This window comes from Xyrauchen texanus, chromosome 22, assembly GCF_025860055.1.
Source record: "Xyrauchen texanus isolate HMW12.3.18 chromosome 22, RBS_HiC_50CHRs, whole genome shotgun sequence".
Taxonomy (NCBI): domain Eukaryota; kingdom Metazoa; phylum Chordata; class Actinopteri; order Cypriniformes; family Catostomidae; genus Xyrauchen; species Xyrauchen texanus.
Window position 1 is genome coordinate 12,823,481 of NC_068297.1, and position 27,209 is coordinate 12,850,689.

The following is a 27,209-nucleotide window of genomic DNA, read 5'->3' on the forward strand; positions in this document are numbered from 1 at the left end:
GTTACACATGCCCAGTCCTTTATTGTGTACAAACAAACATATTGTACTAACATCTGTGCAGGTATTCAGTAAGGTTTAGCAGCTTAGAAAGAAAACAAACATTGTAAATCACTCATGTTATATTCTGCAAAAAGCTGCTGTTGAAATAACTGGGCAGTATTTCAGTTCATTACAAAACAAACTTTTTTTTTTTTTTAAAGATAAAGTGTTGAATTCAAATATGCAAAGTTTGGTCAACGTCAATAAAGACGGCAGAGTAAAATCTGTGTTCAGAGCAGTAACAGTAACAGCCAAATATTCTGTGGTCCACTAAAAGTCATTTTTTGAAATAGTATGATATATAGAAGTGATTTTGTTTTTTGGTCTTTTGTAAGGTTGTCCTTCAGCTTTAGAACTTATTGCACTTTTCTAAAACTTGATTTCTGGTTATCGTGCTATTTCTATACAGTGCTCCACAAACTAAGATTTTGGTTAATGGAATAATTCACCCGCAAATGATAATTCTGTAATAGTTTACTCACCCTCATGTTGTTCCACACCTGTACAACTTAGTGTAATGCAAAGAAGCTTCAAAAAATAAAACATTAAATTGATTTTTGCGAGAAAGAACTAAAGAATGAAATGGTTATTCACTGAAAATCTTCCCCTCTGCTGTAGCTCTGAAATATGGTGAACAAGTCGTAAGTCATATGGACAATTGCTTTTGTAAATTTTTAGCTAGACAGCAGAACTATACAATTTCTCCTTTTGTGTGTAGTAATACAGGTTTGAGCAACATGAAGGTGAGTAAATGATGACAGAATTTCCATTTCAACACACTGGCAGAGGACAGAAAAATACTGTGATACAATTTCTTCCTGAGAATAACATTTGCAGTGCACAGAGCCTTTTCAGAAAGGACAGCCAGTTTATATCTACTATCAAAGCTTACATGCACACATGACCTTGCTGTCATAATCAGCCCTATAAGAAAAAAAAAACTGATCTTAGACAAATAGACCCTGACACATTGAGAAACAATACAGTAGGCTTGATTCTCAAACGAGTTATTACACTGTATGATTTGCATTTGCAGATAATAATGATCAGATTGAATGAGTCATTACACTCAACAAAGAAAAAATTATTATACTGTATGTACATAAGACATCAGAGCACATCAAAGATGTAATTATTGCTAAATATTTATTTGATAGAATCATGGATCTGGGTGCTTAAATAGGTCCTTGACTTAATTTGACATCATTTGCATATTTATATATCCCCCAATAAACTGCCCATTAAAACCCCTATCAAACATTAAGCCAAACAAGAGAACCCAATTATAAAATACTGGAAGACACACTAAAATGGATGTTTGGATAAAATCAAAGTATTTCATTTGGAGACCTCACATGCTTTGCACAAAGTCCCATCAGACTGCTACTGAACATTAATGAGGTATTTGGAATCCTGATAAGACGTTAAAGAGCTCATTGAAAGAAAAGAAAAAACATTTTCAAGATGGACAGTCACCAAAGCCGTTCTTATGTCTCTAAGGTGCTGACTTGCAGGCATTTTTGGCTCTATAGTAAAAGAGAGGGCACTGAAATTCATTTCATATTAATACAAATAAATAAAGATCTTCATATAAGATATGTAAATGAACATGTCCAGGTAATAAGTAACCAGTTGTCTTTTTCTGGAATGTGCAAAGGGTAAAACAACTTTAAAAAAAAAATAGGATATAGTTCACATACAGAAAGAAACCTATTTATACAGTTTGCAGTTCTCTTTTTTTTTTTTTTCGGTAACAGGCATGCAAACTAGTAGCGATCAACTGACTTATATATTTTTTTTGATAAATAATCACATACCATTTGTGGTTTTGGAGAAGGAATTCTCATTTCACAATGTCATTCCTTTCTGACTGTGGACATATGCATAGCAAGCAACCAAACAAAACACAGCAATATAAATCACAGCTGCAGGTTTATCCAATAACAAATATATCCCGTTAAGTTTAGCTCATTAAGGTGAAAATTTTAAATGAATAAAATAAAGAGTACATTTGTTTTGTACATAATCCAAGTTCAACCTAAAAAAAAACCCGTTTTATTCACATTGAGTGGATTTCAGAATTTAATAAGGTCCATGATATTGTTGATCATTTTAGTACATTTGTAAAAAAGGAGTGAATCACAGTCAGCTTGCACTGACCGTTCTCGCCACAGAAAAGTGACATCATAATAGCATGTTGTTCCTTTGACCGTGATCCACGTGTGGTCTTCGCAGTGCCATCGTTAAAACTTCAGCTGGTATTCTTTATTCATTTGATGGTTTGTTGACTTAAGCATTAATTTTAGTGCATATTTGCAAATAATTTTGCATACTGTGTGTTCTAGCTGCCCCTTCAGATCAGTTACCATGACAACAGGAGGCAGTGAAACAAATCAGCCTGAAAAACTGAAAACTTTCTCCTTCCTTAGGTTTTAAGTTAACATAGGAATGCAAAAGAACTAGTGCATCTTCAGTCCATGCTTGTGTGCGCATTGCATATACACATGATGTACACAGTGCTGTGTGTACACATGTACATGTGGGTGTGTGTGAGAGGGCAGTCAGGTGAAATTATCTTGACTACACGTGAGGATGCGATGTACTGAGGAACTCACTATGAGAGAAAAAAGAACAAGAAGAACACATAAGATTTCTCACAATCTACTGCCTATTTGAAGAAATAAAACCTGGAAATCTAGTTAAGCAGTTTTGTTCTTTTTAAAATGAAAATTCTTCTTTAATTTTATTGTAAGGTTTGAACATTGCTTTAATGTAAATAATAAAGTAATAATAATGAATGTTAATTTATAAATGAGGTATTGAGGTTACCAATTAAATTTTTGGACATAATAATAATAATAATAATAATGTTATTATTATTAATAATAATTCATTCTGATTATACATACACAAATAAAAGTTAAAATATAACACTGATTAAATTAATTATAAGGTTAAAATATCATTATCATTAATAATAATAATTCAAGTAAATTATATAAATACAAATAAAAAAGCACTTTACTCTGATCTTATATACAAAATACATAATAGTATAAATACATAATACTAATAATAGACAAAAGCATTATAAATATAAAAATATTTTATTATTATTAATAATAATTTATGTTAATTGTATAAATTAAAATGGCACTTTCCTCTGATTTTACACATAAAATATATAATACATAATAGTAAATAAATAGTATATAATAATAATAATAATAAAATAATGATAATACATGCCAATTATACTTACAAATAAATAAGTAAATTATATATATATATATACACTATACATATACATACATACATACATACATACATACACAGCCCTTTGATCTTGATAAAAATACCAAAATAAGTTAACATTTATTAATTTATTGTAAAGATAAAACATTATTTAAAAAATAATCAATATTATAATAATTATTATATTTTTTAAGTCAGTAATATTTATTATAAACTTTGTTAATTATATAAACACAAACAAAACATTTCAATTTAATAAAATTAAATGTGATACTATATTCATACAAAATTGAGACTTTAAATATATTAATTAAATTAATTGTGAGGTTAAAACATTACTTCAATGTAAAAAATGTAAATCAGACTTCAGTAGACAAAAAAGTTAGCTCTACAATAAACCAGCTCTTGTAAATCACTCAAATATTTACAACTCCCCTCTTCCTAAAGAAATGTCCAGTTCTACCTGCCTGGCAGATTTTTAACAACAATGCCAATCAGTGTTGAGGCAGGGCTGTTACAACACAAAATAAATCAGAGCACAAAGATATACAGACATTAACTGTCTATTGCCACAACTGTTGATCAGGGGTATCAATAGAATACATAAAATACCCCACCTGACACAATCCTAAAAAGAATCCAAGGGATATAAAACAATGAATGTGGCTGAACTGTTTTGTCAGCATTTAGCAGGGGGAAAAGTACAGATAGCAGCAGTTTATGAAGAATACACACCTGAGTATGTTTGATAGCTGTGGGCTTTTGTAGATAAACTTATGTCGGTAGCCCAGAGAGCTGGGGAAAGGGAAAAACTGCACTTTATGTCCGTTCAGACTCTTACTCTGAGCAGCCAAATCATACAGCTGTGGATAATCAGAGGAGAAAAAACTGCTTTACCATCAGAGTGACCATCCATCTGATAATATACTGTAGCTATGGATGTCTCTTTTACCTTTTTTCCAAGCTGGAAGGGAACAACTGTGTCATCTTCTGCATGCAAGATCAGAACCGGACAGGATATGTGGTTCACACTGAGAAAGACGCAAGGAAGAAAGACTTATATGAGGGAACTTAAATTCACAACATAGATCTAGTCTTAATACAGCCTGTCACCTCACAATGCAGGTCAGGTGTAAATCCTATAGTATGAATTACATGATCACAACAGCTTTAGGAACTATAAGTCCACATTGTGTTGAATACTGAAGGGAAAATGTATATATACTGTATATATACCCCCCCTCTCTCCAGCTGTATGGACATAGTCAACACTCAACAGTCCATAAAACAAACACAATCTCACGCAAGCTCACATAGAAACAAACAAAGTATAAAAAAAGAAGAACCTACTTCTCGTCGCTGGCAAATCGAATGTCGTTTGCAGTTATAGCATCCAGGAAGAACCAGTCGAATCCTGGTAGATATCTGTAAACCTATAGAGATAAACATACAATATTAAGACCCCTTAATTATTTTTCACATTTTTTAATGTTGCTGTCTTATACTAAAATGCTTTAAATAATTTTTCACATCAATCTACACTCCATACCCCATAATGACAAAGCAAAAAACAGATTTTTGATAACTTGGCAAATGTATTAAAAAGAAAAAACTGAAATATCACATTGAATAAGTATTCAGACCCTTTGCTATGACACTTAAAATTTAGCTCAGGTGCATCCCATTTCCCTGGATCATCTTTGAGATGTTTCTACACTTTGATTTGTGTCTACCTGTGGAAAATTCAACTGATTGGGCATGATTTGGAAAGGCACACACCTGTTTATATAAGGTCTCACAGCTGAAAATGCTCATCAGAGCAAAAACCAACCCACGATACCAAAGGAACAGCCTGCAGAGCTCAGAGACAGGATTGTGTGAGGCACAGATCTGGGGAAGACTACAAAAAAATGTGGCTGCATTGAAGGTTCCCAAGAGCACAGTGGCCTCCATAATTCTTAAATGGAAGATTGGAACAACCAGGTCTCTTCCTAGAGCTGGCCCCCTGGCCAAACTGAGGGATCGGGGGAGAAGGGCTTTGGTAAGAGGGGTGACCAAGAACTCGATGGTCACTCAGTTTGAGCTCCAGAGATCATGAGATGGGAGACACTTGCAGAAGGATAATTATCACTGCAACACTCCACCAATCTGGGATTTATGGCAGAGTGGCCAGATGGAAGCCTCTCCTCAATGCAAGACACATGAAAGCCCGCTTGGAATTAGCAAAAAAAAAGCACCTAAAGATTCTCAGACTGTGAGAAAAAAGATTCTCTGGTCTGATAAAATTGTCACGATTTAAATGTTTGGCCTCAATTCCAAGTGTCATGTCTGGAGGAAACCAGGCACCACTCAACACCTGCACAAGACCATCCCAATGGTGAGTGGTGGTGGTAGCATCATGCTGTAGGGTGTTTTTCAGCTGCAAGGACAGAGGGACTGGTCAGGGTTGAAGGAAAGCTGAATGCGGCAAAATACAAAGATATCCTTAAAGAAAACCTGGTCCAGAGCGCTCAAGATCTCAGACTGGGCGAAGGTTCACCTTTTAACAGGACAATGACCCCAAGACAACAGAAGAGTGGCTTAGAAACAACTCTGTGAATGTCCTTAAGTGGCCTAGCCAGAGCCTGGACTTGAACCCAAACAAACCTGAAAATGGCTGTCCACCGATGGTCCCCATCCAATCTGACAGAGCTTGAGAGGATCTGCAGAAAAGAAATGGCAGAAAATCCCCAAATCCAGGTGTACAAAGCTTGTCGCATCATACCCAAAAATAACTGAGGCTGTAATCGCTACCAAAGGTGCTTCAACTAAGTACTGAGTTAAGGGTCGGAATACTTATGTCAATGTGATGTTTCAGTATTTTTTATCCTTTTAAATAAATTTGCAAATTTATCATAAATCAGTTTTTTGCTTTGTCATTATGGGGTATGGAGTGTAGATTGACATTATTTTTTGTTTTCATAATTTAAAGCATTTTAGCACAAGGCTGCAACACAACAATATGTGAAAGAATTGAAGGGGTCTGAATACGTTCTGAATGCACTGTATACAAATGCACACACTTTCATTTACAAATGTTTTTTTATAAAGGGATAGCTCACCCAAAAAATTGTATTCTGTCATCTTTTACTCACCCTGATGTGTTCCAAACACGTTCTTTACTCCATGAAACACAAAAGTAGATGTTAGGCAGAATGATAGTCTCAGACACCATTCAATTTCAATGCATCTTTTTTGCATACAATGAAACTGAATGGTGACTGAGGCTAACATTCTGCCAAACATTTCCTTTTATATTTCAGAAAGAATATCAGATGTGATCGGAACAACATTGAGATGAAGAAACAAATACATTTTTGGGTGAACTATGCCTTTAAGAGATAACATGTACTTGACAGTCAAGGATTTCACACCATAGAGAAGGGATGGCTCTTGGCTTCCTCTCTAATATTTGTAAAGGGTGACTCTAGGATCAGCGCGTCAGGTGGTGTCCCTGCAAATAGAAAAATGGGGTCTAAATCACTGCATGACTCCACAAGCTTATGTAACTCAAAGTCTTGGTCTAGAGAATTACAACTACGACAGCTCAACCTTAATCCAGTTAAGTCAGTTCCTATGAAAGCTGTCTATTCCTGAAACTTCAACACGAGGCTCTCAGCTTCCTTACGACCATGATACACGACATTGATAAGCTCTGGTTTAAAGATTCTTTCAATTCATATCCATTGCTATTAATATAAACCAATTGTAACTGTGATAGATTATCCCTAACCATAAAACACATCTTTTGGCATTTTAAGATTTAAATTAGACTTCAATTAGTCTGTTTAAAGGACTATATTTTTTCACAAGACGTTTTGGTAACACTTAGGTACAATAAGGTTCCATTTATTTAAATAAAAATTCATGTTAACAATTGAATGTTTACTTTGGAAGCAGTGGAGAGCAGATTAAAAAAAGAATGAGGAAATAAATGATCAGTCTATTAATTTGAAAATAAAAATGTGTACTGTATAAATAAACCAATTAATACATGGAAAAATAAACGGACACATTTAAATGTGTTTATTTAATTCATGTTTAAAAATGTAACAATACAATTGTGAATTAATAAGTCATGTATTTAATTCAGTGTTTCCGAACCACTGTGCAAGAATTAATTTTCAAGAACATATCTATAAATGAGAAAAGACGCAAATATTTTTCCATGTATGAATTGGTTTATTTATTCAAGTTTTTATTTTCAAAGTAATATATTGATCATTTATTTGTTCATTCTTTTTCATTTGGCACTCCACAGCTTCCATGGTTAACAAATGGAACCTCACTGTAAAGTGTTACTGAAGTTGTTGTAAGAATTTTCTTTTCTTTAGGCAAATTCTTTTAGACATTTTATCCCCACAGCAACACATCAAAACAGACAAACGCACAAATGCAAGCATGCTAACATACCCCGGTCGCACAGACGCCTCACTAGGTTAGTGGCAACTCTGGAAAAACAGGAAAGAACAGCATCAGTAGGGATTCAAAAACTAAAGTTCCATCTGCAGAAGTTTGCTGTGAACATTCACCAACCACACGGAGATGGTCTGGAGAGTTCGTCTCACCCTGTGCCCAGCGAGTGACCCCAGATGTAGAGGGGCTTCTGACCAATCCTTTGCTTTATCCACTGGTAGAGGAAGACGGCATCTAATGTCATCATTTTCTCTGAAGGGCTGCCTTCAGAGTCACCCCAACCTGATCAAACCAATGAGCACACAGAATTTAAGACCAAATCAAACTACAGTAGATTCTGACTTGTTCCTTAAAATAATGCATTAAAATCACGCCAGACGTACCTCTGTAATCGAATGTGACTACATGGTAGCCTAATGAACTGAGGACCTGTGGAGTCAAGCACATAGAGAAAAGAGTCTAATATCACCCGGTTAGATGAAATAAGATGGAACCTACAGTAGGTGAAATATGATGTATGTTTTGTTATGCCTAATAAGGATAAAGAAATACAAACTAGGGATTAAAATGCAAAATATGATTTTTTTTTTTTTTTTGTACCTTGTAGAGCTGAACTCTGTGATCCCCTCCTCTGAAACATAAACTCAGGTAAAATTAACATATAAGATGCAAGAACCCTTATAACCGAGACCGATCCAGTTTGGAATTAAGCTTTATATTAGATAATTGATATATACGGTTCACATGTGCCTGTGCGTTTGTGTACCTTGTCCCCGCATTGCCGTGGAGATAAAGGATGACAGGGTGATTGGACTGGAAGCTTCGGTCATACCACTCAGCATCTTCACCCTGAGCCTCCCTCCACATCACTGCAGGTACAGTGTGCCTTAGAAAGAGAGAGAAAAAACATTTTGTTCCCCGGTGTAAATATCATCTGCCACACAGTGCAGCTATTTGTTTCCCACACGTTTGGTGGAACCCCAGATACAGTATATACAACAAACTAGAGAACAGGTGTTTCTGCAGTGGAGTGGGGTATAAAGAAGGTGTGAATATGTAGTGATGTCATAGTGACCCTTTTTCGATTCCGCCTTTTGTCCCACATTTCTTTTACAATGCTATTTCCTGTTTCTACTCTGAATATTTTCTTTAACAATACTTGCAATAATAAATGTAAAAAAATATTATAAAGGTTGATTTCATCTCAGTATTTTGGTCGCGGTGAATGTTAGAGAGTGCAGAGAAGGGTTTAATCCGGAAGTGGGGTCTGTCGATCGCACAATTTCCCTTCTTTCCGCGGCTCTACGTCGCTTGTGTGTTAATTGCATCACTGTATTACTATAGTATTTATGTAGTAATCATGTTTTCTGGAAGAAAACATAGTTTTAATGCAATTAACCATGGTGCTACTACAGTAATATGGTGGTAATATAGTAACCATGGTTAATTTTGTGGTTACTATAATTTTACTTCAAAATACCATGGTGAGACTGTGGTAACTGTAGTAAAACTAATATTATTTTTCTAAGGGAAGGCTAAGGTTAGGTTTAGGGATAGATGTTGTATTAGGGTGTCTGTAGGACTCTAAATAAACACAATAAACACACTGCAGCGATGCTTATATACTGAATGTTAGCATTTAAATATGGGTGCAAATAGTATCTGCCACTATTTGCACCAGGGTTAAATAGTATCTACCATTATTTGCACCAGGATTAAATAATATCTGCCACTATTTGCACCAGGGTTAAATAGTAACTGCCACTATTTGCACCAGGGTTAAATAGTATCTACCATTATTTGCACCAGGATTAAATAATATCTGCCACTATTTGCACCAGGGTTAAATAGTAACTGCCACTATTTGCACCAGGGTTAAATAGTAACTGCCACTATTTGCACCAGGGTTAAATAGTAACTGCCACTATTTGCACCAGGGTTAAATAGTAACTGCCACTATTTGCACCAGGGTTAAATAGTATCTGCCACTATTTGCACCAGGGTTAAATAGTATCTGCCACTATTTGCACCAGGGTTAAATAGTATCTGCCACTATTTGCACCAGGGTTAAATAGTATCTGCCACTATTTGCACCAGGGTTAAATAGTATCTGCCACTATTTGCACCAGGGTTAAATAGTAACTGCCACTATTTTCACCAGGGTTAAATAGTATCTGCCATTATTTGCACCAGGGTTAAATAGTATCTACCATTATTTGCACCAGGGTTAAATAGTATCTGCCACTATTTGCACCAGGGTTAAATAGTATCTGCCACTATTTGCACCAGGGTTAAATAGTATCTGCCACTATTTGCACCAGGGTTAAATAGTATCTACCATTATTTGCACCAGGGTGCAAATAGCATATGCAGGAAAAAAGAAAATAGATATTTGTAGAGAGTAGGGATGAGAAAATATTTCAAATTTCGATGTATCGATCGTGAACAAAATAAATGACAAACCATATATAGGCTATAGGCAAAATGCAATATAACTTTTTAAACATTGTTTTCGGTCCATGTGATCATAAATGTATTGACCCGTCAAACATCATAATCTCTCTATTGCTCGATTTTACCCCTACTGCGCTGTTTTTCTACACCGCTAACAAAGTTCACACAAGGTCCTTGAAGAACTTAAAGTGCCAGAATTTAGCTTTTAGAAATGTATCTACTGGAATACCTGGAAAATTGCCTTGTTTGTTTTGTTGAAAAGTGCTTCAGATTAAAACTGAACTTTTCTTCCATGTAATATGTATTCATCAAAGATGAGATCCCGCACTCCATTTTCACTGAATAATGTGTCTTTTAATATCCTTTCTGTTCTTAAAAGTCAGATAAAAAGCAAAAAGGAATATTAATTTTAACAACAAATAGTATGGATGTTAAAAAAACAAGACATCTCTGTCATTAATGAATGAACAGAAACACCTGTGCAAGTCGGTGAGATGTGCGTTAAACTCTTAAAGTGACAGTGTCATTATAGCGCTTGTTATGCAAATTGATGTAAACTTGATGTTATTACTTGTAAATCATACACACTATTTCAAACAATGACAGCTCATATCATTTTTATATATACGATTTAAATAAATAATATTAATTGATAGAATGTAAAATTTTTATATTTAAAAAAAGTTAAAATGTGATAATAAAAATCAAGACAAACAAATTATTAAAACATTAAACATTTTCACATACTTTTTCAGGACAGGTTCTATTACTTGTACTGCACTTGATCAGCCTAAATAAAGCCCACTAATATTTAAGGCTTATTTGTTTGTGATATTTTCTAGTAGTGAAAGGTATATGAGAAACTCGTACTATTTTTAAAACATTAAGCATTTAAATTGTGTATTAAAGAGCTTTATTATTATGAGAATTATAATGTGCATTTTGTACAATCTGGTTCGAGAACATTTGGACATACAATGTAAAACAATTTTTTGACACTTATGCCACACCTAAAAATGTTTGTCTCAATTTAGATAAAATTTAGATATCTACCTACCTAAAAATCGACCAACTTTCTAAATAGCTAATCATATATAAATATATTACCACCAGTATATGGCACTCGCATCGAGCAATGTCTGCAAACAAAGCCTGTTTTGTAAAGGTTTTTTAACCATTGCTTTTGTAATTGATTGCAAAAATGTTTTTCCCCAGACAGGAGAATTTAATATCTACAGTTTGTTCCTCCGCAAGCCATTATAAACTACACACAAATGATTGCAGATCTGTGATATCATCAAATGAACAGTTAAAAGGGCAGCTTCTCTTGATAGAAAGTTGACCCACATGAAACACAGGAAGAGCATATCCATCTGCAGAGCCACACGTTTATTTGATGGTTTGTTTTCTTCGCAAAACCTTGTGCTCCTAATGCATCATTAAACTTGAGATGAGCCACAGTACAAATGCTAACAGAACAGTGCGTGGCGAACCATACGGTTCAATTTTGTATCGAGAACCTTTACACCCCTATTACCTACCAACCAATCTACTTATAACTACCAGCCTACCTACTGATCTACCTACCAACCAATCTATATAGTACCTACCAGTCAACCAGTCAACCAACCTACCTTTATTGTGCTATCTTCAAAATGTCACTTGGTTGATGCAATGATGATGCAGTGATTTCATATTTTCAAGCATAGCTTAAATGTTCAAATACTTTTCTGTCCAGTTCACATTGGAACAATACAAACCAACTCATAAGCAAATATTATAATTTTATTCAAAAAGGTTACCAATCATAACAGAGGTAATTTAGATATAGAATCCCCTTTTCAATACTGAATCTGACCACCCATTGCACAGAAGAATATTTGCACAGAGAAAACTGCAGCTTCAGAGCCAGGAGGCCTATATGGCCCTTCTCACTGTTACTCACTGAAAGTCAAACCTACAGGGGCACGCACACACACACACACACACACACACACACAATAGCCTGCAGCCACTGGCCTGTGTAGTCCGTGGTGTCACTATGCATTTACATTCACTCTGGGCCACAGGCTGTGTTTCAATTAGTTTTTCAACGCCCTTCAGAAAGACAGCCATGGCCATGGGGGGAGGTAAGGGGGAACAAGTTGGGCTGTGGCTGTATTTCAGCCATAGATACAGAGCTTAGAGTTCATTTCACATGTCTATGTTCTCACCATACTCCAATGTTGATTCCCTCCTCTGGCTGCAGGTAGAAGTTACGAGTGTGGTTCAAGCCCTGATCCTGTGGCCTCTTCAGATCTATAAAATACGGCACGCGCACTGAAAGGGAGAGTCAGACAGTGAGATAAATAGTTTTCAAACTAATTAAGAATTGATAATGTAAGAGGAGATATTGCAAAAACAGGATTTTTCCAGCTCTTCTAAAAAATAAAGACACAGTAAATAAATGAAAGTGATCAGTGACTGAGACTAACATTCTGTCTAACATCTTTTGTTTTCCACAGAAGAAAGCCATACAGGTTCAGAACAACATTAGGGTGAGTAAAACATAGCAGAATGTTCATTTTGGGGTGAACTGCCCCATTAAATGTAATGAATCAATAGAAATAAATTCAAAAAATAAAGTTATTGATTCTCGCCCCCCACCACATACACTGGCATGTTTGCATAGCATTCCCTATTCAGTATTCAGCAACATGGCTCACCCTGATGAATGACAGTCTCATCTAAACCAGTATGTGGAGGTTACCCAATCATAACAGAGGCCATTTTAAAGAAGTCTTAAAGGTACAGTATTTAACAGCCTGTTTAATCTTAAAGGTCAGAGAAAGAGTAGAAAATGTTCAAGTAAATCTAAGTGGTGACTTTTTAGTGCAAGAAACCTTAACCAAAATTGTAAGTGAACTGAAAGCATGTCACAAGCTTTCAGAGCAGACTGATGACTTGACTAATTTTACTGACCTAAGTCACAGATTTGAAACATGCATACAAACAGACTTTTACACACGTTTTGTCCATAGTTAGATCAGACTGCAAACAGAAGCAAAAAGTGGTGTGGAGAAATATCAGCAGACTGCTGAAACAGCACAAGGCTAAAGCTATTATCAGCCCAAGACACCACAAAATAAGGAATAGTTTGCTCAAAATGAATATTTTGGAAGACTACAGCAGATTTTTGGGTGAATATCCTGGCTTCCATTTTATATTTAATGAAAGTGAACAAGGACTGAAGCTGTCAAGCTCCAAAATCACAACAACAACAACAACAACAACAACAACAACAAAAGTCATCCTGACTATTGACTTTACTGTTTGGTCTGTTCCTCATACAAAACTATTGTATAATCTCAGAAGACTTGGAATATACAACTAAGTTGAATGGACCACTTTTATGATGGTTTTTTGTTTTGTTATTTTGGAGCTTGACAGTGTCAGCCCTTAAATCACATTCATTATTTGGAAAAAAGCAGCGAGAATATTCATCTTTTGTGTTCCACAGAAGAAAGAAAGTCACACATATTGATAACATGAGGGTGAGTAAATAATGACAGCTTTTGAATTTTTGGGTGAATATGTGGATCATTTGAGATAGGACTGAGAAACGTGTGTGAGACAGGGTTTGAGAGGGTGTTGAAGTAAGCAAACAGTGTGGCCATTTATCTGGATTGACCGATGAATGATGTTATTGTTTCTTGTGAAAAAGGCTGTCTGTGTGTCAAACTTAACCCTTGTGCGACCTTCAGGATATTTTTGTCTTTTTATTTTGTTAAATGCCGACGGCATAAATTTCGCCAAAGGTGTATTTTACCCCACCTCCAGATTAAACCCTTATCTTCACTCCCTAACATTCACCACAACCAAATTACTGAGATGAAATCAACCTTTACAATATTTTTTTTATATTAAGTATTATTAAAGGAAATATTCAGAGTAGAAACAAGAATTCACGTGTGGGACAAAAGGCAGAATCGAAAAAGGGTCACTATGACGTCACTACACATTCATATCTTCTTTAAATACTGGGCTAAAAACAAATATTGGTTTAATTATTCAAAGTTTACAAACACTGGCATTAAGACTCACCAAAGTTTAAAAATACTAGTTTTGCTTGTATTGATGGACAGAGTTTGATGATAACAGGGATGGCGATGTAGATTCCGAGCACCCAGATTATTATCCTCGTCATCCGCCACATCAGACCACCTCTGCAGACAAGAGAAATAGAGAAAAACATATTAAATATCAAGTCTGATTTCCGGTGTGCTTTCACATTATACATTCTCCTTGTGCATTCACTTTCCTTTTCATAAATACAAGTGTTAAAATACAAAAGAACAGACTAAAGATCTCAAAATTAAATACTATAACATACCAAGTCCAATTTGGTCCTATTCAACAAGACCTGCAATGATTGGCTATGAGAAACATTCTCTCAACTTTGATTGGCTGATGTATCTTGGCCCAATAGAGCTCTTCTGTCATGAGTAGGCCATCAATTAGTAGGCCAATCTGGAAAGCTAATTCGAGAGGTGAACAACAGTGTTAGGCTGGAAATGTATTAACGAATGTATCATTATTTTGAGGATTTTGAGTCCTTCTTTGTCTCTCACTTTCTCCAGTTAAAGAGTGTACATCTTTGCAGCCAGTGGTGACTTCTAAATTGTGCTGAAGAGTATAATGCGTCACGATTAAAATTAGAGAGAAAGCGAAAAATCACTAGAGGAACAAACTTACCCTGTCTGACTTATGGCACTTTTCAACTGCACGTTAAGGTTCGACTCAACTCGCCTCAACTCTACTCACTCTGCTTGATTTCCACTGCAGTTTAGTGCCGCAACAACGTGGGTGGGATTATAGGCTGATCGTCATAGTTGCGCTGCCTACACTGCCGTGACATCATCTTAAAAACGACACAAATGGACCAAAACAATAACACAACCGCTAGCTGTTAGCTACTAGCTCATTGTGCTGCATAAAGCAGTTGTTGCATGGTGATTTTACACAAGTGTAACAGTTAAATTGGCCTGGTTGTTTTATAAGCCATCATTCCAGTAGCTGGTCAACTAAATAAAGTGAAGCTTTCAAGCAGAGTATAGAGTTAACATAACAAAACGTACCATCCTCCATCGTGGCTGCATACAGGGCACTCTCCCTCCCATTGCTCGCCGGTTTAGATAGTGTCCATTTGGTCGTACCACTTCAAAGTTTTTTTTTTTACTTTTCCCTAAACTGTTGGTAGGTCCGGTGGTAGCCATGTGCGGCCAACAGCTGAGACACTTCCTGAGAGACTTTAGTTTTGCGTCATTTCTTTCTTCGCTAACGAGTGAACAGTCTGCTCCTCGTTTATTGACCACAGTGTGGTTTTGCGGACAGCCATTTCTTTTTTCACAATTTGAAAAGGCACGTGAATGACTGTTATCGCAGTTGCCAACTAGTGGGTTGATGTCCCATGTCGGAAATCCAGTAACGCCGGTAGTGATGATTCTCCCTGACCAATCTGTGATCTGCAGGATTTTGACATCACATTTAGTTTCGGCTCGGCTCGCTTGGAACCTGTGGTAGCAAATAAAGTATCAGGTACCAGGTACTATCCACAGTGGAAGACCCAAAAAAGCAAACAGAGTCGAGTTGAGGCGAGCTGTACAGTGCAGTGGTCCCCTAAGCCCCATTAGTCCCCTAAGCTACACTGTAAGGTGTGTGTTTACCTGAATGAATGTGCATGTGAGAGTGAATTGGCAAAAGCATAAAAAACATGATTCTCTTTGATCAGCGATATGGATAGTGGTAATTGTCTGTTGCGTGCATGATAAATGTTGATTTTAGTAATGTACAGTAAACAAAGTGAACTCCCATTAGATGAAAAGGGTTTTCATTGTCACAAGACAAAACTACGCAAATGACAAATGAAATATCATACTCAAGTACAAGACATAAACCATTTTGTGGAGCTAACATGTACATCAAACATAGCAAGGGGGAAAAACATTCAATATGTTCTATGCAATTGGCAATCGACTATCATTTCAAACATCTTATTGATTAGATAATAATAAGCAATAAAAGGTATATTTCATGTTAAATCAACTTCCATTGTAACTATATAACTGTAATCATGTTTTTTGATATTTGTACCACAGCTCAATGTGCCTGGGACAATGGTGTTAGATTTTATTATGATATACCTACAGGTGATAAATGCAGCAGACTGCTTATCTTAAGGTGTCTGCAAAGATAAGGCTTCAATGCGAGTTACTGAAGTTTTGACCATGTGAGATGTTTTGCTTGTGTATGAGTGCAACGTGCTTGTGATAAAGGGAAAGCAAGACTATTGTGTAACAGCAGAGCTAAATACAAAATAAAAAGCCTGCACAGTGAATCATTGCTCTCCTGTGCTTACACATATACTGTCGAGGTGCATGCATATACTGTAACCTTTCTGGAAGTGACTGATTATTAGCAAATAGAACAATAAGCTATGCAGAAAAGTATTTTATTTGTGTGTGCATGTGCATCAATACTATTGCAAGTTGCAAGTAGATGTAGATTGAAGTGCAATTGTGCAAATCAGAAGTGTGATTTCTGGTTAGCTTATAGATGTCAAGGCTCAGTGCAGTTTTGCATAGTGATAACATGTCACATACCAGAGTGCTTCTAAAACCAGTTGCAGGTACAAGAGCATCCAGACCACAGCTCCAACACCTTCAGGGGAGCACTAATATGTTAAGCCATGCCGTTGCACTGCCATATGGGCATTATTACGGCAGTCTGGGCATAGAAGTCCAGAACTGTGCAGGGACAAAACGTTTATGACTGGTGCAATGAGCAAAAAGATAAGGAACTTCAGATCTTACAGAAATGTGCAAATGCTTAGAGACTTAATTAGATTTAAGATTTAGAGAACACAGATTGTGAACATTTAATAATCCATAATTTGTCTGGAACCAATAAATATTAAAGCAATTTTTACTGTTTACAATGTTAGATTAGTTAATGCAATATATTAATGTAAATGCATATTTATTGCATTTTGGCTTGTCACAGTGATCACTCAATTGAAATGCTTATCTCAATGCAATATGATTGTTTGGGAAAATTGCTCTCTAGTGCATGACCAGTTAGTTTGGTTATCCTCATTTGTGTGTGTTCGTCTCTGCATTTGGCAGAAGACAAGTCTCTAAAAATGATTACCTGCAACACACTACTACACACAATCATTCCACATTTCATTATTACATAGTCAATCAGAAATGGCTTAAAATAGAAGAGAAAGATTTTAATATACCAGTAATGAGTTTATTTACATCTCTAAAGAGTGGCAGCATTTGGCCATCTTCTTACCACATTTAAGACATTTTTAAAAGAGAGATTTCCTCTTTACTGCATTGATTGGTCAGTTTGAATTTCTATACACATCAACTCAAGACAATAAACCTCATGGATGCTTTTGGCTTATGAATGTGTACACCACCACTGCCCCCGGAATCCATTATATACTATATGTCTATTACAATAGCTAATCCAGAATATGTATCCAGAATCAAGAATACATAGCTGCTGTATTATTATTCAATTATTGTAAAGTTATAGCTGTACAAAATACCTGCCATTCATCTGGGGGAATAGGCAAACCATAAATGCATTCTGATTCTACATTAATCTATGGGCTCCAGACTAAGAAAATTACATAGGAGCCATTGGCTCCTAAACTGAAACATTAAAGAGCCAAATGGCTGTTTTTAGCAGCCAAATCACAGATTTTCTCGATTTAGATTGCTGTTCAGAAACAAGATAGAAAGCCAAAGAAAAGGAAGTCAGCTGATAACCCATTAATCGAAGGTTTAATGAACTAGTATATATAGTTCAGAAGATAGGTTTGCATTCCCATTTGTCTCATAAATGGTTCACACCCCTTTCAGAATTTATAAAAAAATAAGAGAGTACGGCACTTCAGAATCTAAATTACAGATATTTACATAAAGTATAGTATGCATATAGTAGTCTTGTCTTCTTGGGCAGTTGTTTACAAGTTGTGTACAATTAAGTCCCTCAATTGTCCTAAGTGTCAAAAGCTTGATATATATATATATATATATATATATATATATATATATATATATATATATATATATATATATATATGTGTGTGTATGTGTGTAATTGTTTTAAAATATTTTTTTTACTGTTACCGGATGGCCTAGACACAGAGACTACAAGAGTGCAAATTGAATGAAATCCCAGATGCAGTTTATTGTGCTACTCCAATCACAATCAATAATTACCAGAAGAAAATAAATTGTACACAATACATGACATAATTATAAAGAGGCCCAAAATACGCATGGGACTCTTATTTTGAAATTTCTGCACTGCCAGTTGTGAACTCACTGATGGCTGATTCACTGAGAAAGTAAATCGGATTCAAACCGCTAACCTGAGCTCCTGAGTTCAAACTGTGTCTTGTAGGCCGCATACGTCATCGAGGCTGTCTCGTTTCATTTTTATTTATTTATTTTTTTTCTATTGTCAAGCCTTTTATGGATATGCACTTACATTTATACAATTGTTAACTCTTTTTTTTAATTTCCCAATAAAAAAGAAAAGTTTTTCGGGTGATTCATGAAAAAGACCTGGTTCAAAAAGAGTGCTGGTTTTGTTGTTGCGAGCTCATCATCACAGCAAAATGGATGAAAAGGGGCGCAAGACACACTGGTGCATGATCTAAAAATACAGTACTTGCTCTTATAGTGACTTATATAAAGCATAGATAATATTCACACAAGGAACAGTATGTATGATACTGTTTGTTTATTTTATATATATATATATATATATATATATATATATATATATATATTGAATAAATGACTTCCTGATAAATATATGGTTGTGCTAAAAATGACATAACTACATACTTGTAACTCCCTCTCATTGTGTTCTGGAGTACCGGTACGCAAGAATAGCTGCCGGTACTGTGTCAGGAATAGGGTTGTTCCGATACCAACATTTTGGCTTCGGTACAATACCAGCCCTGATACCTCATCCATTTTGTACAGTAGTTATATTTTTCTGTCTTCAGTTTCATGCATCCAGTTGAATAGATCAGTGTTTCCCAACCTTTTTTCTGCCATGGCACACTTTTTACAATTAAACAAATCCCATGGCACACCTCTATCCCACTGTCCCACATAACCATCTTTGATAGTTTTCCTTTTCAAGAACTTCCATGATTTTTAGTTGCATGTTTACTCGTAATGTTTGAAATTTGGCTATGCAAAAACGCAAGTCATGTAGGTCCAGTGTATAATGAGATCACAGGTGGCAAGAGTGCTAATTGGGTAATGAATTAAACAACAAATTTGCATCTTTTCTTATTTTTAGATTTGTTCTTGCAAATGAATTCTTGCAATGCCACAGAAATGTATTTTTATTTATCCATTTATTTACATGGCTCCAGACTAACATTTGGAAAATGGAAAGTTCCATTGTATTCATAGTTTTAACTGTGGCATTTGCAATAAATCATAGTAACCAAAAGAACAAGTAAAACCATAATTAGCAGTAACCATAAAACTAATTATGGCATTTTTCATAAGAAAAACACATCCAGAAATTAAATTGGTATAATCCTATATTGGTATAAATTCATGGTAATTATTATTTTTTTTTTAAATATCTGTGATGTGTGGATTGAAACCTTACAGTTTCTGTCTGTTCATTGTGCAGATTTCTCCTTTATTCCTTTTCAATGCTGTTTAATTGTAATTTTAAACTGGTTTTATCATCGACACATTATGGGCTTTCAAATAATGTATCTTGTATCTTTTTTAACAAATAATCAATGCCGAATTTGCGACCCAGCTGTGCTTCTCGCAGCTCTATGATGATCTGCACTGCTGAGCACTCAAGACCGGTCACGTGTAAATAAGATTCTCTGCGCTGATCTGATCCATTGAGCAGCGCTGACTGATCCAGGTAAAGCTGTTTCCTTTCGCATTTGGAATGTTTGCCGTTTGATATTTCTCACGCGGAACAAAAAACTACAGAGCACAATCAGAGAGTCAGCCAACTTTGTAGTCGCACCAATGCGACCTCTAGCAAAGTTCAATAACAATGTTAGAAAAATTTGTCTCAGTCCAGAGCCCTGATTTATTTTGTAGAATCTGCTAATTTTCCACGGCAAACCTGACAATCTTTTGGGAAACACTGGAATAGAACTTTCATTTTAGCGGGACTTTTATTTTGACAGACCTTTGAGTTCTTGACAGGTTCTGGTTATATCAAGCTTCCAATTACGAATGGAATACTCCTGTTACCACTCGCAAGCTGAAAACTCCAAGCTGCACCGGTGAAGATGTAAGTGTTCACAGTCATTAAACGCACTGCATGAAAATCAAGCACCAGTTGTGTGTGTTGCATTTGTGTGTGTGTGCGTGCATGTGTGAATGCCTGCAGGTGTGTGAAATAGATGACAGAGCAGAGCAGCACCTCTCTTTCATTCTGTAGAACACAGCGAATGTGACTGTATAATATTTCATTAAATTACATCCGTCTGCTGTTTAATGATCACACTTGGCCATATCGAGATATTTTAGACATTTTATTTTCAAGTAAATAATGTCACCTCTCATAACATTTTGCCAATGCAACATACTGTAATATGGTACAGTAATTAACAACGTATCGTTTAATTTTTTTTGGTATTGAGATACTTCATTAGTACCGGTATATTGGTGTGGTAATATTACACATAACTGGTAATCAGAAGGTCGCTGTTTCGATCCCCACAGCCACCACCATTGTGTCCTTGAGCAAGGCACTTAACTCCAGGTTGCTCCGGGGGGATTGTCCATGTAATAAATGCACTGTAAGTCGCTTTGGATAAAAGTGTCTGCCAAATGCATAAATGTAAATGTAATGTAATGTAATTACACACAACCCTAGTCAGGATATAAGCATCACTGCAGCTATGGCATTGCCGGCCAACTTCGAGCAATGCGGGGAAGTATTTGCACAATTGCGCAGTTTTTTTTTTTTTACCACATTTGACACTCTCAGAAAGTTTGAGCTCAATTGCTGAAGAAAAAAAAAAATTATCATTTTATTCATGAACCCCCGTTGTCCCCCAGGGGGTATGCGTACCCTGGTTTGGGAAACACTGTTCTATGTAAACATGCACTACAGATGTCTCTTTTTGAGTGTTTTTAAGATCAAGTTAAAACACCTTCAACATTGTTCCACGCTAGTGGGCAATTAGGATAAGACAGGCCTACAGTTGAGGGCTAAATTATGAAGAATGAAGAGGAGAAAGTAGAAGGACAAATAGTAGAGCAAAAGTGGAGCACATTCACAAACCAGCAACTACTGCTATGTTTGATAGACCATGACAGGTCTGGGTCACTTACATTGACAGAGGAAAAATAGAAATCTGTTAATAGATTGGAGAAGAAATATTACTCTAATGCCTTCCTATTATTTAAGACAACAAAACCCTGAACCTTCTACTAACACGGACGATAAGGGTTGCTTACATGGGCTTGATTAAATGTGAACAGATTCTCCCCTTATTAGTAAATCTTAAACACATCACACAAGATACGACAGAAGTAAAGCATTTAAACTTATATAATGTGATTGGTTTCTAAAATATTTGGTGTAAATAACGAATGGCAGGACTTAATTATATGTATAATGATGTTAAAAATAAATGGAGCCAATTTTGATTTCCTTTTGCCTTTAAAGACAAGCTGATGTGGAATCGAATGGAAGACAATCTCCCCTGTCTTTGAACTATGCAGCAATGATGCAAACGGCTCAAGATCACTCAAGACGGATAAGAGATATGTGAAGGATAAGAGAATCTGTAAACACAGCACAATAAAAGAAACCCATGCTACATCTCAGACGCTCTACTTCCTCTACGTCTCCCCCTCTCTCCTTTCTCCTTTCCCTCATCTCTTCTTTCACTCAAGCTAATGAACATCTCTGACCACTCATAATATTGATAACCCCTTAAGAACCCCATGAAAAGCTCTGAAGAGTGCATTTTTCCTACAAGTGTTGATGGATTTCCAAATAAATCAGGAAGACGGGCTTTTCAACAATGGACTCCTTTTTTAACCTTTAGTTTACGTCACAGCCATTACCCTTTTGTATTTGCTATTGCTTGACAGAGGTAGTTGGTATTAGGGGGAGTGACATTCTAATTCAAGAGAGCCTTTAATTGGATACAAATTCAGATATGCCCCTATGTGCATAACGATTATCGACAACAATAAAAAAAATTGTCGACAAAAATTTTCGTTGTCGAATAGTCGTTTCATCTCATTTATTGTATCATGAGATCACTTTGAGAGCAGCACTGCAGTTCGTGCCTGACTGAGGAGAGGAAGAATTACACAGCTCACAGTCCAGATGCACTCTAAACTTTTCAAACAGCTTAAGGTGATGTAGAATGCAAAGTATGAGGGAATTATAATGCAAAAATGCAAAAAGATCACAGAAGCAATACAGAAGCTAAATACCAAAGCACTCTCATTGTGGAATAAGTGGAGCTGCCGCTCCGCTGAAGCAAACTTTGCATGTCGAGCATCATTAAAGGAAACACCCCGACGTTTCATCTTAAATGCAGTTACATTTAATGCGTTATAGCTTTATTAAAGTTCAAATAATACAGAAGCAGATCATGTAAATAACTACAAACTACCAGGCATTTTTCTGTGCGGTCAGCGCCTCTTCTATCAGTTGTGCGAATGTCCCGATCTACAGGGAGAGATTGAAACTGCACAGGGCTGATGCAACACTCTGTCGCGGGAGAGCTCGTCCCTCGAGTGCGCACGCTTGCTGCAGCTAGATTATAACGTGATGCTCGCGACTTATTGAATTATTATACATGTCACTGTGCATTTCTTATCGTGAAGAAAATTGGCAATATGCAGCTTTATTAATATTAGAGTTTGTTTTTTTGGGAGTTACAGGTTGTCTGAAGTAAACAGACAGGTGAGAGAAGGTAGTCTTTGCCCCATTATAAACTGCAACAAAATATGTTTTTGATTTGTTTTTGTTTTGTCTTGTTTTCCAATATAAACATGTAAAACACTTTTAAAACAATATACATTTACTTTAACAGCTATAATGCAGAATACAAAATGTTTCTGAGAAAGTTGAATATAATATAAAAAATACAAATATTTTAAAATATCTAAAAATCCTTTTAGAAAAGATGCATTCACCTGAGAAGCAGCATATAAGATATTTAGACTTGCTTTTAGAGAATAGATCTTGAATACAAGTATATTTTGTCTTTACTGCTCTCGCAAAAGTATAACCAAGTGAAAAAATACTCTTTCTGTATATTTAAGATACATTCTCTTAAAGCAAGTCTAAATATTGTATATGTTGCTTCTCAATTAAATGTATCTTGTTTTAAGGATTTTTAAAATGGAAAACAAGACAAAAACTCTTGATAACATTAGTATTTTTTGCAGTGAATTTCTTTAATGAATTAAACTTGTAAAAAGTATTTTTCCCCCTTTAATTCTGTGAATGTCATTCAGAGGTATTTGTAAAATATTTTTTTCTCTTTATTGTTAGTAAGCATGTTAAATAAAACCTTTTAAGTAAAGACACAAGCAGAATAATCGGTTAAGAGCTAAAGATTAATCATTGCAATAATCTGTGAATAGCCACATAATCGTTCTTATAATCGTTTATCAAAACAGTCATTAATTGCAGCTCTAATGATCAATATATTTGGTTTGTCTTCCTGCAAGAGAAAGACTGCTATCTGCTAAAAGTTGAATGTCTTCACTTTGGCCTGGAGCACAGGGGAATGCACCCAAACAACATATTTACTGTCATATTTTTAGTGTTATGATTAAAAAAATGTTCAGGGTATATACAGAGTCTTCAAAAAGTCACACTTAAAAATGATTGAATTTCATTGCATAACAAAACATCAAGCCAAACTGCATCAGCAAACAAGTTACACTAGACTAGACCTTTTCTCATAAACAACTTTTTGTGCTATTAACCAACTGGTCCCAATGTGATTTCAGTGGACGTATGAACTGAAGTCAGTTCCCCTCAAGTTCACGCAGATGTCTGAGTAACCACAGTTGTAGTTCATCACATTAACTATGGACAAGTTCTACTAATTTGACAACCAGATATTCCAAATATTTTTTAACCAATTTTTAAGACTATATAAATGTAACAAACATTTTGTGAAATCTAATGCAATAATATAATTTATATATTTAAAATAGTGTCCAAATACTTTTAGGGCCACTTGATCAAAACTTTATGCAAACTGGATTTTGTTGATTAAGCTAATCTCATGAATTAAAACTAAACTGACCCTGTTGACCTTGACCTCAGCCTGTCACAGATATGTCACTGCAACCAGACTAATCTGGAGCAGCTCCTGTGTCAGACATGTGGCTTGTCCTGTGCACCCAATACCCCAGACCCATACAGCCCTGGAGGGAGTCTGATTACCGCAGCAACGGATCCAGTACAACAGAAGAGTAGCATTTCAGTTCAAATGAGGAGCGATGGTAGAACTTACATAAACCGCTTCATGCTCGTGTTTCATGTTAATTTGGAGACTTCTTTTACAACAAGAGACTTTCCATTTCATGTTTGTTCTTGGAATCTTTCATAACACTTCTTGGCCTCCAATAGTCCTCAGCTGACTTAATTATTTGGTAGCATTATTGCAGAAAATAGCCCGTAACTGTTTACTCTTAAAGCTAAATCCTATTGGGAGCCAGTTTAATCAGAGAATATTATGATCATTAGAGCTATATATCAGTTCCAAATGTCACCACACATTTAATATCCACCATTCAGTGCAAACATGTGGGAAACCAATTTGATGCAACACACAGTGGCTCTACTCTACTATGTTAGTTTATGTAGTTAAACAGGTAGGACATGGCACTAGTAACAACAAAATATCTCAGGTTTGATTCACAGGGAACAGACGAAATCTGATCCTGTTATCTTAAAAGCTTTACTGAAATAAATTGTTCTATGAAAACTGCTTTAATAGCCCAAACCCATCTCAACAACATCCTGATCAGTTATTTAGCAGGGCAACAAAGAACTCAATTAAGAACTGGAACTAGAAAGTCTGTTATTCTCCCACCTCTTCTGCATTTATTATATATTTTGGTCAGGGCCATTTCTGAGCATATGGATGCCCTTAAATTACTATTAATAACAATAAATATCTATTTACAACGGGACACTACTGCAAATGTTGGCTACCTAATTGTTGCAATTTCATGAATGACAACGTACAAACACCATCTAGCTAGGTAGCTGGCTTACATTAATTTCTTAGCAGTGGTCTGACTCCTCTTCCTTTTTCTGCTCCCAACCTGTATGTGTTCTTCATGACAAAAAAACCCTTGGAGTGTGCATGCCGGTCACATCTAGCTACAACGCTCTCCTTGCAGTTACATTCTCCCTTCCATCTCGGGCCACAAGGGGGCCCCCTTACTCGCAACTTTTAGTATATTTAAGAATAAAAAATATCTATAAAAAAATATATACTTGCTTGGTGGTGCCCCCAGGTGGCTCAGGGGCTTATACCGCTTATAAACAGCCCTGATTTTTGCTAATTTCTAAATCTTTTCATTTACTAATAAGAATGAAGTAGCCTACTCTCAGCTCTGTTTAATTCATTTGAACATGTTTAAATACATTTTGCAGATTTTGTTAAAGCTCTGTTTTAAGTAAATATGCAGAAGATATAAGATGTGTTAGACAGATCTCCTTCCACCATTAAAGCATTTCATATCAGCCTACAATGTATTAGAAAACTAACATTAATCTTTGCATGTAAGGGCACAATGATGGGCTCCAACTCTGGCTCTAAGAATGTTCCACTTGTGCTTACAGAAATACCCCAAATCTGTTTCAAGCAAAAAGATACTATGTGCATACAAGGTCAGCCTGATTACACAAACTATAATGTCCTCATTGAGACCTGTGACACAAAACTGAAAATAATCCCCATGTTACAATTGTGTCATACATTTCTATCCAATGGTTACAAAATCACACAACCATTTTGTTGGAGGATGAAAAGTCTGAAAAACCCAACATCATTCTTGTAATGCTTGTGCAAATACATACAAATATCTCAAACAGCCATGCAATTAAACAGTCACTTCACACCCCTCCCACAAGTTGCTGATCATGTTCTGTGGCAAAACAATTCCTAACATATGTTCCTCTCATAAGTCTCTGTCACATGGGTTGATTCATTCATAGAATATATGTTTTGAAAAGAGTTCAAAGCCACTAGGATCTCACAGGAATTACAATAATGCATGTTATATCGTATTAATTAACATCCAACAGGACTTGAAAATGGCATATAATTTATCAGGTAATTTATACTGGAACAAAAATATGAACACATCCTTATGCCACAGAACATCAGTACCACGTGTGTAACACCAGCTGTCAATCGAATAACACTACATTGTGTATGGAGTCAGTCTCACCTCCTGTAGCGTCTTCCCATAGCTTTCTCTGAACCTCCTGGATCAGTACCAGCGTGTGTGTGTTTGTTGCAATGCTTTAGGTCGGAGCTGTCGTCCAGTAGTGCACAGCTGTCATGATCTGCGCTGTCTTTTCGTTTTCGCATTCGCATTACTGAAACGTAAAATAGCAAAGGAAAACAAACTCAAGAGACTGGAGATTATACACTGCAGTCCTGCGCTTAGCCTCGCTGAATCAAAAGGTAGGGCCGGTTAAACGCACTGGATCCGGTTGTACCGCAGGAGTGTGTGTATGTGTGTGATCCGGTGTCTCTCCTCCCGGCGTTTCTGACATTCAGCACTTTTTTCCCTACATTGTTTTGCAGGAGTCGGATATCTGCAGAGACCAGCTGATCAGCTGAACCTTTCCCCCTCCGTCCAACCATTCAGCCAATCACACGCAGCCGCTCTGCCTACTCTGTTTAGCGATGGGAAGTCTGAATCATTTTAGCG

General features: G+C 36.0%; 1 protein-coding gene across 1 annotated transcript; it reads right to left on the reverse strand.

The window, feature by feature from the left end:
- Window positions 1-15: 15 nt before the first annotated feature.
- LOC127662755 (lysophosphatidylserine lipase ABHD12-like) lies at window positions 16-27,059 on the reverse strand. The gene is made up of 13 exons (XM_052154061.1): window positions 26,721-27,059; window positions 14,287-14,408; window positions 12,417-12,522; window positions 8,516-8,635; window positions 8,350-8,380; window positions 8,133-8,178; window positions 7,902-8,031; window positions 7,747-7,784; window positions 6,708-6,787; window positions 4,645-4,727; window positions 4,247-4,325; window positions 4,030-4,157; window positions 16-2,653 (listed from the first exon to the last, which is right to left on the reverse strand). Exons 1-13 carry the CDS (start codon window positions 26,867-26,869, stop codon window positions 2,620-2,622), a joined length of 1,146 nt encoding a protein of 381 aa, XP_052010021.1. The 5' UTR covers window positions 26,870-27,059; the 3' UTR covers window positions 16-2,619.
- Between the last annotated feature and the right edge of the window lie 150 nt (window positions 27,060-27,209).

Excerpts from the sequence above, each read along its gene's own strand:
- LOC127662755 (XM_052154061.1), bottom strand. The coding sequence starts at position 26,869 with ATGCGAATGCGAAAACGAAAAGACAGCGCAGATCATGACAGCTGTGCA. Across the intron at positions 8,636-12,416 it reads GGAATCAACATTGGAGTATG|GCACACTGTACCTGCAGTGA; the intron begins GTGAGAACATAG and ends TCTCTTTCTAAG. Across the intron at positions 8,179-8,349 it reads ACAGAGTTCAGCTCTACAAG|GTCCTCAGTTCATTAGGCTA; the intron begins GTACAAAAAAAA and ends TTGACTCCACAG.